The sequence below is a fragment of the Rhinolophus sinicus genome, linkage group LG16 (genome assembly GCF_036562045.2).
Source record: "Rhinolophus sinicus isolate RSC01 linkage group LG16, ASM3656204v1, whole genome shotgun sequence".
NCBI classification, from domain to species: Eukaryota; Metazoa; Chordata; class Mammalia; order Chiroptera; family Rhinolophidae; genus Rhinolophus; species Rhinolophus sinicus.
The window spans coordinates 10646189-10662127 of record NC_133765.1 but is presented as its reverse complement, the minus strand read 5'-3'; the positions used below and the strand labels follow the sequence as shown (position 1 = coordinate 10662127).

General features: G+C 40.9%; 1 protein-coding gene across 4 annotated transcripts in view; it reads right to left on the bottom strand.

Annotated features, from left to right (window-relative positions):
- Positions 1–1359: 1359 nt before the first annotated feature.
- The window catches only part of ARHGAP32 (Rho GTPase activating protein 32), a 328994-nt gene continuing 314414 nt past the window's right edge, over positions 1360–15939 (bottom strand). For all 4 annotated transcript variants that reach the window (XM_019713045.2, XM_019713048.2, XM_074321761.1 and 1 more), the window contains 4 exons: positions 14808–14879; positions 12040–12915; positions 10409–11364; positions 1360–9116 (listed from right to left, as the gene is read on the bottom strand). In XM_019713045.2, coding sequence (XP_019568604.2) covers positions 6837–9116; positions 10409–11364; positions 12040–12915; positions 14808–14879 — 4184 coding nt within the window. In that variant the 3' untranslated portion in view covers positions 1360–6836. The remainder of the gene's footprint in view (positions 9117–10408; positions 11365–12039; positions 12916–14807; positions 14880–15939) is intronic.

Sequence of the window (15939 nt, the reverse complement as noted above, 5' to 3'; positions counted from 1 at the left end):
CATTATGAATTTGTACCAACTGGACAGTTAACCAAGTTTACTATTTGGAAGTGCTGAAAAGGCTACGTGAAAAAGTTAGACGACCAGAACTTTTCGCCAACAATTCATGGCTCTTGCATCACGACAATGCACCAGCTCACGACACTGTCTGTGAGGGAGTTTTTAGCCAGTAAACAAGTAACTCTATTGGAACACCCTCACTACTTACCTGATCTCACCCCCAATGACTTCTTTCCTTACCTGAAGATAAAGGAAATATTGAAAGGAAGACATTTTGATGACATTTGGGACATCAAGGGTAATTCGACAACAGCTCTGATGGCCATTCCAGAAAGAGTTCCAAAATTGTTTTGAAGGGTGGCCTAGACTCTGGCATCGGTCCATAGCTTCCCAAGGGGAGTACTTGGAAGGTGACCATAGTGATATTCAGCAATGAGGCATGTAGCACTTTTTCTAGGATGAGTTCGTGAACTTAATTGTCAAACCTCATAAGTGGAGTCAAAACTATCTATAGTCAGTCATCAGTGGCTCTTTTATTTTTAAACCAGTTTAAGAGAATGTTTTCTTATATTGCTTATCAGCTCAATTAGCCCTAATTTCTGTGATTGTTATAAACATTGAATCTGGGCTTAATATTCAAACACTGGGGACAGAGAAATTAAGGGTACATTTCTGTGCTAGTGTGACCAAAGTGATGGAGAATGAAGGAGCAAATGAGGAAAAGTGGTAGTTAAGTGAACTAGAGATGGATTCTCTTGGAGAGAAGTCTGAAATATGCCGTCTAGATAAGTATTTTTCAACCATCTGCATCAGAATCACATGGGTGGCTGTTGAAATTTAAATTCCTGAGTCCAGTTCCAGACCTACTGCATCAGACTGGTGTTTGCTCAAGGAATCGTTTAACTAGTTCTCTAGGTGCTTTATATGTATTCTAAAGTTTGAGAAGCACTTGCCCAGTTTGAAACATGAACCGTGGCCCAGCAATCTCAGGATGCTTTTCCAAATGTTTTCAGGAAATGAAAAAAGAACACTGATTAAATTACTTAATGACAGGGGAAGCTGTATGTGTTATGTGACTCTTTTCTTTCCTCCCACTAGAGTTAAGTGTGGACTCACTCAATGTCTTCTATGAATTAGCATTCTGCTGTGGGGAGAAATACTTGGCAGTTATTAACATGGAAAATGCCATTGTGTCTAACCAGTTTCCTCACGAAGTGTCAAATGGAGGGAGAATTTAGTCTTTGTTTCAATCTCGCTTCTAAGCATCTATATACAATATCTGACCTCTGAAACTTGGCTTCTCAAGCACTACTAGAATGAGGCTCTGAGTAATGAAAAATAGATGACACAAAGTCCAAATCTTTGAGCCCCAGGTTCAGAACCTCTTTTGTTCACCATTTCGACAAGCTTATTTATTTTGAATGGTTATTTAGAGAAGAGGAAGGTTTTACAGGTAGTTCACAAACAATAGCATAAAGTGGTGTTAGAAAAAAAGATATAGAAAAATTAAAACATGATGCAAGAACCTGAAAGAACAGTAGGGGTACATCATTTGGTATAGAAGCCTTTTTTTTTTTTTAAATCTCCATGTGTCCCCAAGGGTATCCTGATATTACAGTGCAGCAATCCATAGGTATGTATATAAATGATTCTTTGGGTGTATTGACAGCAAAATTTGTGATCTGAAATATATTCTGGAAACATTTTAATTATTTAAAATAAAAGTCAAACCTCACAATTTTCTTTTTAAGAGGTACACTCTCAACTATGTGAGAAACACGGCCAACTAAAATGTCTTATTTCAGGTGGTTGCAGATGTCCAAAGCTTTCCTGTAATGGGGAGTCGACGTTACTTTAAAATGTGCCTTTTCATATAGAACCAGATTATTAAAATCTCAAACACCATCAATGTATTTGTCACCAATTACTCCATGATAAACACATTTTAAGAGGCACACACAATATTTTCATCAGTATGATGGAAGTTTGGTGACAAAATAGTTGGTATGAAAATGAGTCCCAGAAAATTAAATAGAAAACAGTGGAATCGTCACACATGTCTTTCCTTTAATCCCTTCTGAGCAGTTTCCATGGGAACACTTGTTCAGGTCTGGGAGTGTTTACTGAAAGCAGTTGATGCATCTTTGCTTATGGTTTCTAGTGTGCTGTGCAGGTGTCTAAAAGATGGCTGGTTTACCAGGGTCATTGTACTGAACAGGCAACTTTCCTTATTACTGGCAAAAAAGGGAAAAACTTTAATATTTTAGAATGAAGAATGGTTTGTAATTTATGACTCTCCGGAAAACCAGGACTTCAATAACTGAATATTGTGACTTTTTTCCCTTCAAAAAATAATGGTTGAAATTTCTTTTTGAGAACTCTGGCACAGGAGTACACTCTGGATTCCATCAGGCAGCTAGCTGAGTGATGTAGCACTTGTCTTTTTAAAAATATTTTATCTCCGTTTGCCACAAAGCAGCCTGCCACAGGTGAACAAGTGTAAGAGATGATTCTTTTCTGGTAATTTCACTCTGAAAAGTAAACAGGATGTTGAAGGTACTTTGTGGGCATCTTTAGAAATACGGATATTATTCAGAATCCCCTTCTGGAGAGTCCTGAAATTAAGAAGCCAACTCAGTTTCTTGAACTGCCAGCTCGGGAGCCAGGTGGCAGCAGCCGCACGATTCCTCAGGGCAGCCCCAGTAGGATGTCTGCCTAGACTTTCCAGTAAGATCAAAAGGCCTCTGCAGTTCTAAGATTATTGTTTGATCCGGGGAAAATTTGGCCAGGCAACATACCGTGGCAAATAGATATAAAAAGGAGACATTAAACCCCTTCCATCAAATTACATACCGTTTGCAATAATAATTTGTGTCATACAAACACTTATCTTTGGGTCTGAATATCCCCCAATTGCCCGTTCTAGTTGTGGCTGATATTAGGTTGAAAAGGAAACACACACAGAGAAGTCTGTTTTAACCTGAAATAATTTTGTTGATATTTGAATTGCTTTCAATGGGACATTTGCTTTAAACCAGAGTTCTCCATCTGGATTATCAGAGTACAAAATCCCTTCTCTCCCCCCACCCCCAACCAAAACAAAGAAACAAACAAAACCCCAAACCCACAACTCAGGTTCAAGTAAATTTTGAAGAAATGATACTCTATTTACATATGGATCAAGAAATAAATCACAAAACTATTTACAAAAAATACACAAGCTTATATGCATTAACAATTTACACCAGTTCACAAAAATATTAAAACATAAAAAAACCACTATATAAATTAAAATTAAGAACTTAAAAATATGATCTAAGACTTCCTAGGATGCTTCTCTCATGCAGGTCATGGTTGAAAAATCAGGTTTTGCTACCTTATAATCTAAACTGTAAAATAACCATTTTTATTCTTTGAACACTAACAATACTAATTAGAAAAGGAAAAAAGACCTCTGTGTACACTGACATTACCTTGCAGTTAAAATATACGATTCCTGACATTCCCGAAACACACAGTACTGAAAATCACATGCCTCTAACCATTTGGAAGTAACTTTCTGACACACTTTTGCTTTCCTTAGTATTTCCTTACACACACTGCTCAGACAGACAATACTTTGTCAACACGTCAAGTGGGTGATTGACAAGTCTGGGAACAGACATAGGAACTTGGCAGGCTCCTTTTTTAACTAAAGGGGCAAATTTCACATTTACACTGTATGCATGTTGCTGCTTCAAATGTGTTAACCTACTCTATCCCCGCTCACATTAATGGTCCCTCTTCTGTACAGAATTAGTCCTAGAAATTTTCAACCTGACCCTAACTTTTAAAAATGCTTTACCATTATAAAAATGTGCAGGTAGGCCCTATCCTTGGGACCATCCCAGGGATTGCATGTTTAAAAGGAAACTGAACACAGTAAGCAGTAAGGCTCGGATGAAATTCAGTAATAAGAAAATGGAACCTCTGGGGCTGTTAACAAAGTCTCTGGCTAGACATCCAGGGAGTATATTTCAATCAAATTGAACTGTGCCATCAGAATTTTACTAGAAAGACCAAATCTGGAGATATGAATATGAAAATACCAATAGAATAAAATTATGGGTTTAATGCATAAGGCAGCTCCATTTCCTTGATCATAATGCTCCATGTCAAAATTTGAAATAGTAACATTTAATTACTCTATTTGTGAAGTCACTCACAAGGTGAACTATACTGAGGTAACCTGGCTCACAGTGATTTGCCATCCAATTTCTACCCTACAACATCAGAAAGGGAAAGATACAGGCAGAGTCCTTCAAATAACTGAATCCAAAGTTAAGGCTGTATCTACATACATTAAGTGAAACAACTCCAGATTTTACCTAAAGTTTGTGTTTCACACTTATACCAGTAATGAGTCACTATTCTGTATTCAAAATATTTACCTGATATTTCTAAGCCCATAGAAACATTAATAAAGTAATTGCTTTGAGGAATTAACCTTAGTATTTATAAAACAGACTTCAATTTCAGGAATAAGCAATGTGTGTGATGACAAATCCACAAATATTAAAATTGGATAGGACTTCTTCAGCCACATCGTTTTTTTAATGGAAAAATAAAACATTGCTATAGAACAAATGGTCTGAAATGTTTTACTAGAATTACAGTTTACCAAATACTGAAAAAAATTCTGTTACTAAAGCCATCTGTATGTCCCTGTCAGCTCCTCTTCCTAATCGTCATGCTGCTGGTGAGAACTTACAGGGTTTACGTGACCTCAAAGGGGCACTGGTTGCCTAACTTGACAAAAAGATGGTTAAGGTAAAAAAATGAAATTAGTGCTGCATGTTCACCAAAGACCAAATTCCTGCATATGGCACCTGATGTTTGTGCGCTAAATGGAGGCATGCCGCCAGCTTTCCCAGCATTGTGACTTACGTACCATTTGGGCCTGCACTTTTAATGCAGAGGCCTACATTTCCACAGACCTTTACACAAATTGGTATTTCTAGATTTATTCCACGATCTTTATTGAATCCCTCTGATCAATTCTGGGGCAACAAAAGAAAATATTATAGAGTAGTTCCACATATAAATAAATGTGTTTTTCTTTAAACTTTTATTTCTTTTTCTAAATATAAATCCTTAAAATGCAATCACATGAGTTTTTTAAATAAAGAAAAGAGCTGGCATGACTCCTAATCTTTATACAATTTCACAGCAACAATAGCAGCATCAATTTAGCTTCTTAAAAGATTTCCTCCTTTGCTCTAAATAAAAGTTAATTCCAAGTTTTAAAAAGCCAGAGCAGCAACCATCCAGTAAACGGAATGAAATTCTCCAAGTGTCTTCTACAAACTGAGCATTTAAAACATGAATGTACAAAAATCAAGTATTATTAAGAGTTATGGAATGAAATGACCACCTAAACTTGTTTTGTAAATGGAGGACTGCCTTGCTAGACTGGCATATACTCCTATGTTATGGGAGAGTTGAGAAAATGGAGTGGAGTTAGTCTAGGGACTTCTGCTCCAACTCTAATCAGGAATGTAACTTTCAAACGAAAGTCCTGGGTACTGAACATGTTTACCATGTCTACAGAGTTGTAAGAACTATACCTGAAACGCTGGTGTAGATGGCAATTACAGTAGACTGTGATTACAGAAGTAGAGTGAACAAACAGCAACTAACTAATTCTTTACGATGGAAACATTTACTGCCCAAAACTCCAACAGGTAAAATAGGGTTGTGTACGAAGAGGTTATTGCAGGAAATTTGTTTTACTCACAGGTAATAAGTAGCTACTTTAAGAATTCCCAGGAAACCTGTACACTCTGGTTTATAAACAGAAAGTAAAATGTAAATTTGTAATCACGATAAATTATGTGTTTATCGAGTTAAACCATACTGGGTTTTTCTTAATGAAAAAAGTTGCTTTAGGAGAAAAGGGGTGTGAAATGTTTTACTAGGATTACAATTTACCAAATAGTATTTAGAAAGGAACTAACAGAAGGCAGGCAACACGTTCAAAGCATTGACCTAGTTTTCTGGTGCTGTGTTCACCGACTTCCACCTGAGAAATGTCTGTAACTCTAACTGTTAACAATCCCTTCCACAGTGAGAGGAGCCTGTTCACTGAACCGTGAGAAACAGCTATGAAAAATAAGAATGTGAAAAACATGGTACAGCCTGGGTCTAAATGGTCTGACATTGTACGACTCTTTACGAAATACTTAGTCGTAATTCCTCTATTTTTTAGTTATAATTTGCTAAATGTCCAATAAGACTTATCTGAATGATCATGGAGAATTTTTTCTCGGTTCTAATTTCACACACAAGACCCTGCTAACACAGGGAGAATGATGTGAGAAAAATGGAGTGTCAGTCTGGGCAAGCGTTATGGCTACTGATAAAGTCAGTAGGAATGCAACAGAAAATGCAAAAGCCTCCTAGGAAATAGACAGATGTAAACTGTACTGCACTATACAGCTAATACTAAGAAGGACAAAGTCAAATTCAAGTTCAGATAAAGGCAGTCCTCAGGCTCTTACAAATCAGCTCTATATGGCAAGTATGCTCTATGACAAATTTCTTTACTAGGTTTTCAACAATACTTTACAATCATTCAGATCTCTTTTAATGACAAAAATGACTGTCTCTATAGATGGAAGAGGTGGTAATGAAACAGGAAGGAAAAAAGATGGTGATTTATTCTTCTTATATTTTTTAATGTGGTCAGGGGATTTGTAGCTTTTTTTTTTCTTTTTTTTAAATCTTTTTGGTTACTGAAAAAAATAGAACAGTCCACTGTCCAGCAGAGGCTGCTTCAACTCTATTGCTCCCAGGGCTCATTCTGCATGGATCTGTGTTTCCGGATGCTGCAAGGATAATTCTGTGGGCAGGAAGGCCCCCTGACCCAAAGCTGTAGCGTATGTCCTATTTTGTGGGTGGGGAAAGCCAGAGGGAACGTACGTCCCCACTGGTCCTCCTCCAAAGCCTCCTCGCTGGGGCTGGGGCTGGGGCTGGGCTGGGGGCTGGGGCATGGAGTGGTAGCCCTCCAGGTTGTCGTACTGGGACACGGCAGTCATGCTGCTCTGGCGCTTGCCGTGTGCTTGGTACTGGAACAGCACAGCGGGGTCCCGCTCCACGTTCTGGGTGTGATGGAGCTTCAGGCTGTGACTCCTCTCCGGCTTAGGGGGTGGGACTACGGGCTGACTGAGGTGCTCCTCCTCCTTGTAGCAGTCTCTGGAGTGTTTGTCTGGGGCAGGAGGCTGCCTAGCCCGAGGCCTCTCCAGATCTTTGCAGAGCCTCACCTCTTTGTGGTTCAGTCTTAAAGACTCCTGCCCTGGTGTAATATATTTCCCTCCAGAGTTATGGTAGCTGACAGGCTCAGAAGCGTCTGGAATCCCTTTGGACCCATAATCTAACTGGCCAGCTCCCTGGGGGTAAGGTGGCCCATTTTTGGATTCACACAGTTGCCTATGGCTTGCTTCCTGATGTGCCCTGTGCTCAGGAAGACTACAACCCATGTCATGAAGCTTCCTGTTCCTGAGACTGCTCTGTTTTTGCGGGAGGGACGGTTTCTCTGACTGTCCATTGCCATGTCCTCCGTGGTGATGGGCTCTATCAAACTCTGGCTCTGGATGCTTCCTATAGAAGCGGTCATCTCCCTCGGGACTGACGGCCTTGGCTGGATGCCGCCCCTCCTTTCCCTCTGCCACTGAGAGAAGTCCAGTTTTCCCAGGATCTGATTTGCTGCGTAGGTGGATGACATAGATCCCACCCAACTCATCCTGCACTGCTGGGGTCATGTTATCATACTGGGACATAACAGGCCCTTTCACCTTCTGCCGAGCCCGGCTCTCTCTCCGGATGGACTGCATGCGGTATTTTTCCATGTCCTCAAAATCCCATGAGGTGTAAGTGTGCTTCACATCTGCAGCTGGAGGCATGTTTACTACATTATGGTCATTGCCAGAAAAGTAGCCAGTTACGGTGGCCCGGGGACGTGGAGGCAAGCCAGCGTAACTGTACAAGTTCTTTCCTTGCAGCCGAGGATTGTAAAAAGCAAAATCGCGATTGGGCAGCCGGTGAAGGGGCCTCAACTGCACGGTGCTGTAAGTATCCAGGTCACACAGGGCTCCGTCGGGACTGAAATAGGAACTAGAAGAACTGGAATATGGGCTATAACGGTAGTGGACGCGACCATTCTCAAAGTAAGGCTGAAGCTGAGTGACATGATAATCTGAGCGGGCCTGGGAGGACTGATATGGCTTATACTGATACAAGGGTCTTGAGCAGTAGGCTGGCTCATCGTCTGGGGGCACTTCTGTCCGTGAAATGGGAACAGAGCGAATCATGGCAGGTGGAGGAGCATGGAGAGACTGTACTCTCCGGATGGTAGGGTATGGTGGAATATCGTCAGGGTAACAACCACTCCTGATAGATGAGCTCAAAGAAGAGACATACTCAACGCGGCTGCATGGCTTGGAGTGATGTCCAGATGCACTTCGTCCTGGGGCCATGTATGTATTGTAACGAGGACCCATGGAGGCTGGTGGCTCTGATCTGGAACCATACACCTGGTGTTGTTCCAACTGACTGTGATGTGGAGGTACACTCTGGGGACGGTACTGGCAGTTTGGAGTCATACTGAAATGCAAACAGTTTTCTGGACCAAAGGGCTCAGTGGTGACATCAGGCCTAGCAAACGTGGAATAAGTAGTTTTCTGAGATGCATGCTTAGGTTGTGGGACAGTAAGTGGTAAAGGCAAAATATCATCCACAGAGGCTGAGGAAGCAGTGACAAAGGGATGATAACCGGAACTACTGGTTGCGTCTGCAATGTTGGAGTGTATGGTGGCAGCCACTTTACTCTCCATTGTCCTGGTGGGGGGAACTGGCACAGTAAAGCCACAGGAAGTGTGCACAGGGACAGACTCAGCAAGCAGGTGCAGCGGTGGGGCCCTGGCACCTTCCCACACCTTTTCAGGGAGGCCTGGCTGGAGAGCAGGAGCAGAAATGGGACACGGAGCAGCTGCACTACCGTCACTCACAAGAACAGGAGCAAGGTCATCCACGGCTCTGGGTTCAGGTGGCCTCTCTGGACCTGGAACTACTCCTGGAACCTATTGAAAAATGATAAAATTATGAGTTTATTTTCTATGCTCTCCTCTATGGAACCAAACACTGTTAAATTTGTAAGTCACAAGTTGAGGCTACTTGGGTAGCAGCCTGAAAGTTCCTAAGCCATGCAGTCACCTTGGACAGGACAGTAGGCCAACCTGTCCCCCCGGCCAGGAAATGGCCTATGTTGCTATCTGGTGTAACAGCCATTACCATCTTTGGAGAACTGCTCTAATTTATGACAGGTTTTAAATGTGAGATAACATTTAAATTGCCTATGACATTATCTTAATGTACAGACCAAAACAGAGGTTTAGTCAAATAACAGTCAAGCTTAAAAATATATACACAGTCTATCTGTGTAGCTCAGGCTCAAAACCAAGAACATTCTGTTAAACAAAGAGAGTTGATTCTATCTGGAGAGATTTTTGAGGTGACTCACAGTTGCACACAGTGAGCCATTGTGAGGTCCCAAATTTAGAGGACAATAAAGGGACTTGTCTAAGGTGACATTCGACTCATTCAGTTCCTGTCATCCCTGCCTTCTACTCCCCCACTCCCCACCCCTGTCTGCGGAAGCAGAGACCCCACATGATCCACAAGCCTGCAAAAATGGCGTCCTTGAGAAGCAGCTGCTGGAAATAGCATCCTCCACTAAAGGCTAAATATTGAAGTACTTTTAGTTCAAGGCGACCACAAAAAACCTAGGGCACTTTTTTTAAAATATGAGAAAATTAGGAAGAAACCGTTCTGCATACAATATTCTCTCACCCAAACAGGTGCTTGACTACAGAACAACCTGGTTAGCATTGAGAAAATAACAAAAAGTCCTAAAACACTGTGACCTCACACGTCTAAAGTCTGCAAGGCCGAAAGTCTTAGAAATGTCTTGAGATTAAAGCACTTCCATTACATAGATGTGAGTAACTGGCAGACGGTGGTTAAATGACTTGCCCAAAGTCACAATGAGTCAGTGATGGAGATGGGAAAAAACAAAATGATGCAACCCTGACACCGAAAGCCCAGTATGACTCACTTGATCCTGATCTCTTGGTATTGCTATGAAGAAACTACCTAGGTGCTCTAGGCAGATGGCAGGTATAGATAAACCATAGTCACTGTGTAACTATTCCTTTCTTAGAGAAAAACCAGCATCCAGGTAAAGGCACATTCTAACCTCAAATAGGACGTTTCATGGAAGCCCGCAGAGGACTGAAAGGTAACAACCCTGATGAAAAGTGACATACCTTTGGAAAAAGTGTATTTCAACTCACTGATGCCCCCCCCGTCTTACCTTGTGGGAATTATTTAATCCGACATTGGTGACTGGTAACTGCTCTGCTGATCTCTGGGAAGGAGGTGGGGGAAGAGGACGATTAGTTCTATGAGGACGCTGAAGGGTGGTGGCAGCAAAGTCAGCTGCAGTGGGTTGTTCAACCACATCCCAGTTGGCTTCCCTGGTGCTCATTTCTGTTGTTGCTGGAGCAGTCGTCACATAAGCCATGGGGGCTGTGCTGGTATTCTCTTCAGGGGACCCAGAAGGAGGGTAGACTTTGTCCCTAGGCAAATTAGAAGGTGTAGATTTGTCGGCAAGTTCTGAGGGGTGATGGGGCTTATCCACACTTGCACCAAGAAAAGGAGGAGGCTGATCGCCACTGTAGAAATGAAGTTGAGATTGGTCCTGATCCGCAAAGGAGACAGTCAGCACATTGGTCTTCCCAGACTGGTCTTCAGGGAAACTTATGTGATCAGTAGACTTAGAGTCTGTTAATGGAACTGAAGTGATTCTGGACTTTTCTGGGTCCCCAGATAAATAGGTTTGATGAGGTTGATTCCCTAGGAAGTCTGCCTGCTGGAGCTGCTCCCCAGACTCAGTGGCATTGGAATGGGTATGATCCCCAACAGCTGCCGTGGCTGGTATAGGCTGGTCACAGTCCCCAGATGCACTGCTCTGGAGGTGGAACTGCTCTGCAGACCTATCAGTTGGGAAACAGGCTTTATCTAGAGTAACATTAGAGTAAGAACCAGGCAGCTTATCTTCAGTTGCAGCCACTGTTACGTCTCCATAATTTGTATAAGCAGCCTGGGAAGTCCCTGGTCTCTTCAATGACTGAGTTGAGGCTTGCTGTGCAGACTCAGCTAAGGCCAGTGCCAACAGGCGGGCAACATTTTTCGGAGGCGGTGGTGGTGGGATAAGTGAGACTGAACTGACAGGAACGGAATCCTGAGGGGGGTCATGGGTAACTGCTCCTGGTGGGAAATTGGGAAAAAAAATGAGAGTGAAAAGGTAGCTTGTGTTATCCTGTACGGAAAGCCAAACACTCCCCATTTGATCACTAAAAAATAGGTGCCTTCCATATTTCAAAACGGCAATCCATGATCTTCTATCCCACATGCAAATGCTGCAGAGAACACATCTGGTTCAGAAGGAAAACTAAGAGAGTGTTTAAAGATCGCAATCTCCTCTTGAATTGCTAGAGATGGGGGAAAAGCAGGTCCCTCATCTGGCTCAGAAAAGATTGCTTAGAAAACAAGCTTCAAGTGCTTGCAGATGGTTAAGAATAGTTTTTACATTTGATGGTGCAGGCTGGCTGGTTAACTTGTAAGGCTATAATACAGATATTTTATTAGAAGAGAAAACAGAATCAAGAGCTACGAAGCTGTGCAAGAATTATCCACGAATTCTGACTGTCCAAAGAGACAGGGGACTTTATGGAGCTTGGAAGCAGGACAACTGGCCCTTCGGGGGATTTTGTTTGATTGATTTTAATTTAGGGCTTTGAGCCATGGGCACCACCAAGAAACACATTCTCTTTGATTAAAGGCTAGCTGTGGAGTGAATTTCTCCTTTAAAAGGCACAGGTGGCACACAGGATTGCAGCTCCCTCTTAGCTTAAAGAAAGAATGGAGGAAAACAAATGGTACCTGTCTGAGTCTGTCCAGAAGGCACAGCCTTACTCTGACTGCTTGGGACCGACTGCTCCTCCTTCCCTGGAGATTCTACTTGTGCAGAAGCCACCTGGTCCAGGGGCTGGGCTTCAGACTCACATCCTTCTTGGGCCTCTCTCTCATTTGTTTTCATCTTTCCTACCTGGGTGGGGGATCTATTTACGACAGCACTTTCGTCGATACTTCTGTTCCAGGTTGGAGAAGATGCAGTCTGGGCTGCTGGAGTTGGGGCTGTACCAATGACTTCTGACACCCGAGTAGGAAGGGTCACTGAAATTGGCTCAGATATGTTCATAGAAGGTGATTTACTTAATTTCCGTCCAATCTTTGGAGAGAAAGCATAGACAACCTTTTCAGTGAATGTTGGCTTAGATGATTTCTCTTCACTTGGACTCAGGTCCAGGGTAAAGAATGGACTCAGTTTCTCCTGAAGAGGAGAGACAGGTTCAGAACTTGTAGTGCTTCCTGGCGTCTGAGACTGGCTTCCACCCGCTTCCGTATCCTTTTTAATGGTACTTGGTTTATCCTTGGAGTACCCTAATGAATCTAAAAAGGAAGCACCGCTCTCCAGACATTCCGATTCGGCCTTTGGAGGACTGCATTGAAATGACATAGGATCAAAATCCAGGCTGGCTACTCCAATGTCTGGTGGGCTCAAATCCACATCCTCAGCTGAATGAGGAGACACCAGAGCTGGAATATGGAGGAGCCCCACTTCCTCCTCACTTTCATTGTCATGGGGCAGATTATCATAGGAATTGCAGCGGTTCCCCAGCATTTCTCCATTAAAAGAGGCACTCAGTGCATCACTGCTAGATCTCGGTCTTCTGGGTCGGAATAGCTTGGAATCACCTGGTGAAATGGACAACAATATTAAGTATGACTGTCGTAAGATCATGATACCACAAATCACCTACTTAGTACATATGGGGTAAGAAAATGTTACTTCTCATTTTCTCTCAGGGCACCCAGATAGAACTCCCACACCAAATGCTAAATAACAAACACAGTTAACAAAATCATAGGGAAAATGCAGCAGTTGATGGTTTCAATGGGAAAAAGGACTCAGAACTCCTAGATTCTATTGCTAGTCCAAAACTGACTCTTATTGTGACTTTAGGCAAGTTTTTTGTTTCTTTTTGTCTTATTTTATCATTGACCCGATATATGACTTGTGAGGTAGAATTAATCACTTTAAATAGTACTTTGGATATACAGCAGCAAAAGCTTTTTGTTTTTGTTTTTTGGTAGGAAAAAAATCCTCATAACATCCAAATTTCTAAAAAAAAAAAGGTCTCGATTTAAAAAAATCTCTATAATCCCATAAAGTATTAACATATATTTAGTAAAAGATTCCTTTCAGACACTTAACAAAAATTATTTCATATTTTTCCTTAACAATAGGCTTTAAGTTTCTCAGGTAGAGTCCTCAAAAGTGGGTATTACATAATTTTATGACATTGCTAAACATCCAACTGGTAAAAGTACTCTATCTCAACATTTGATTACAATTATTAGACTTGCCCATGAAAATGTACTATAAAGAGGCAGAAATTGTCTTAACATAAATACATTCACTGATGCATTGGCCACTTGTAAAATTAATCTGTACTCAAATATTATTTTCTATCACCCCAATAAATTTAATTTAAAAAAATATATATATTATTTTCTGCCCACTGCTAGCATCTACCCAGCCACTGCACTGTTTCATGAAGCATTCTCTTACCCGCTGTGAAATGGAAAATCCTGGAAAACCCCTAAGGTGTTAATCACCCAACTAAAGTGATATGCAAGGAATTCTTCAATCACAAGCACAGCTACTGGTCAATGAGGAAGGACGTGGCAGTTAGAAGAGTTAATAAGTGAAGATGAGAAAGTTGACCAGGATGATGACATCCCAGGATTCTTCAAAAGAGCATGATTTGAACATCAACAGATTAAGAAAAGCCCTTGGGAAGTCAATGTAGCTCTTGATTATTTTTGTAAAAAGGGCCTTCCTTACATCCTGCTGCACAAGCCAAACATGATGTAAAGGATGTCCTATTTGCTATTACATGGTTTTGTCAAAAAAGTTTTATTTCCTTCCAAGTCAACATTGAAGTAATCCTTTGTTCATTCTAAAAATTAGTACACCATTATAACTATAACCTGAATATTAGTACACAGAAGGTAAAGCAAACTTATATTTGTAATTTTTTAATTTTTGTTTTTCAAGTTAGAGTCAAACCTTTTTGCACTATTTAGCATAAAATTTTGGTCCCCAATTTAAGCAGACTCACTTTAAGTTGTCTTCTCCTGACACTAACTATCCTCAGATAATGAGGATGGCCTGTAATTAATCTGATCTATGAAATTTAACATCAGGTTAAGCCATTTTTAGGACAAGGCTACCGGTCTGAATATCAAAACTGCTTAATTTTAGGCTTTGCAACATTGTGCTCTCATTGTGAAATCTAAAGAAAGAAATACTAATAATACAATTTTCTCCTGTGCACTAATAAACATAAATGGTTAACATTTCTCCTATTCTTATGCAAATTAAATAGGGATCATGTCAAAAGTGAAGAAATTTAAAACTGGTACCATATTAAAACATTAATGGACAATACTAAACAGATACTAGAATTCTTAAGAAATGATGGTCTACAGCCTATTAAGCATGTATTTATAAAACATTCTCAATTGTTGTGTTCTTTTATGAAATAATTATAGAATAAAACGATTAATGCTTTTAATCTTACCATCAACTGCATGGAGAGAAGTAAGAGATTCTTCACTTTTAGCTGAACGGAGGGTTCCTTCTGCCCTGCCACCTTAAGAATCAAAACCAAATAGTGTGAAATTTTATTCATTGTTATACATGTAGTGAAAAGAAGCAGTGTTTTTCTCTACACATATTTAAACTTCCAAAAGTGATTAGCTGTACATTTTGACAATCATATTCAATTTAGCATCATATTATATAATGTGTTGTATTGTTCTCAAATGGTTTCCTATGTGAAAAAATCTCTTTTCCAATGGATCAGGAACTTGAGAATAGAGATGAATTTAAAAACATCTTCCTTTTATATTTCCTAAAGACCAGTATGATGTCATGCTGGATTTAAGATGAGCCCTTAAATCCAATGACTAGTGTCCCTTTAAGAGGATAGGACACAGAGAGACACAGTAGAATGCTATGTGAAGACTCAGACGGAGATTGGAGTGATCCCACCACAAGCCAAGGAACTCCAGTGACACCAGACACTGGAAGAGGATTCTTCCCTGGATCCTTAAGAGGGAACATAGTTCTGCTGATGCCTGGATTTCAGAATTTTAGCCTCCAGAACTGTGAGGAAATAAATTTCTGTTGTTTTAAGCCACCCAATTGTGGCAACTTGCTATGGCAGCCCTAAGAAACCAACATATGTACTTTAATTATACATATTGAATCTGTTAAATATCTTCATTCTCTTTCACCTCTGGACAGCGTTCAACACTGACGACACTTTCTTCCCAAGCCCCTCCTCCACATTTCTAGTGACAGCACTCATCTCTTTTGTTCCTTGGCCGCCTTTCCAACCATTTCTTCTCACTCTCCTGTCATGACAACACTGCTTTTTCCAGTCCTTTAAACACCGCTTTTCTTGAGGATTCAGCCCAATCTGCTTCTCTCACTCAACAGACTCTCCTTGGGCCAAAATCTATCTCTAGGATTTTCACTCTTAGCTGTTGCTGATGATTTCAGTCTGTATTTCTAGTTATGTTAAACACCTTTATTAAATTCCAGACTCATACTACTCATCATCTCTTGGGCGTCTCCAACTCACTATGTCCAACGTAAACACAGTATTTTTCTTCGTTATTTAATCAAAACCAGAAAATGATCTTCGC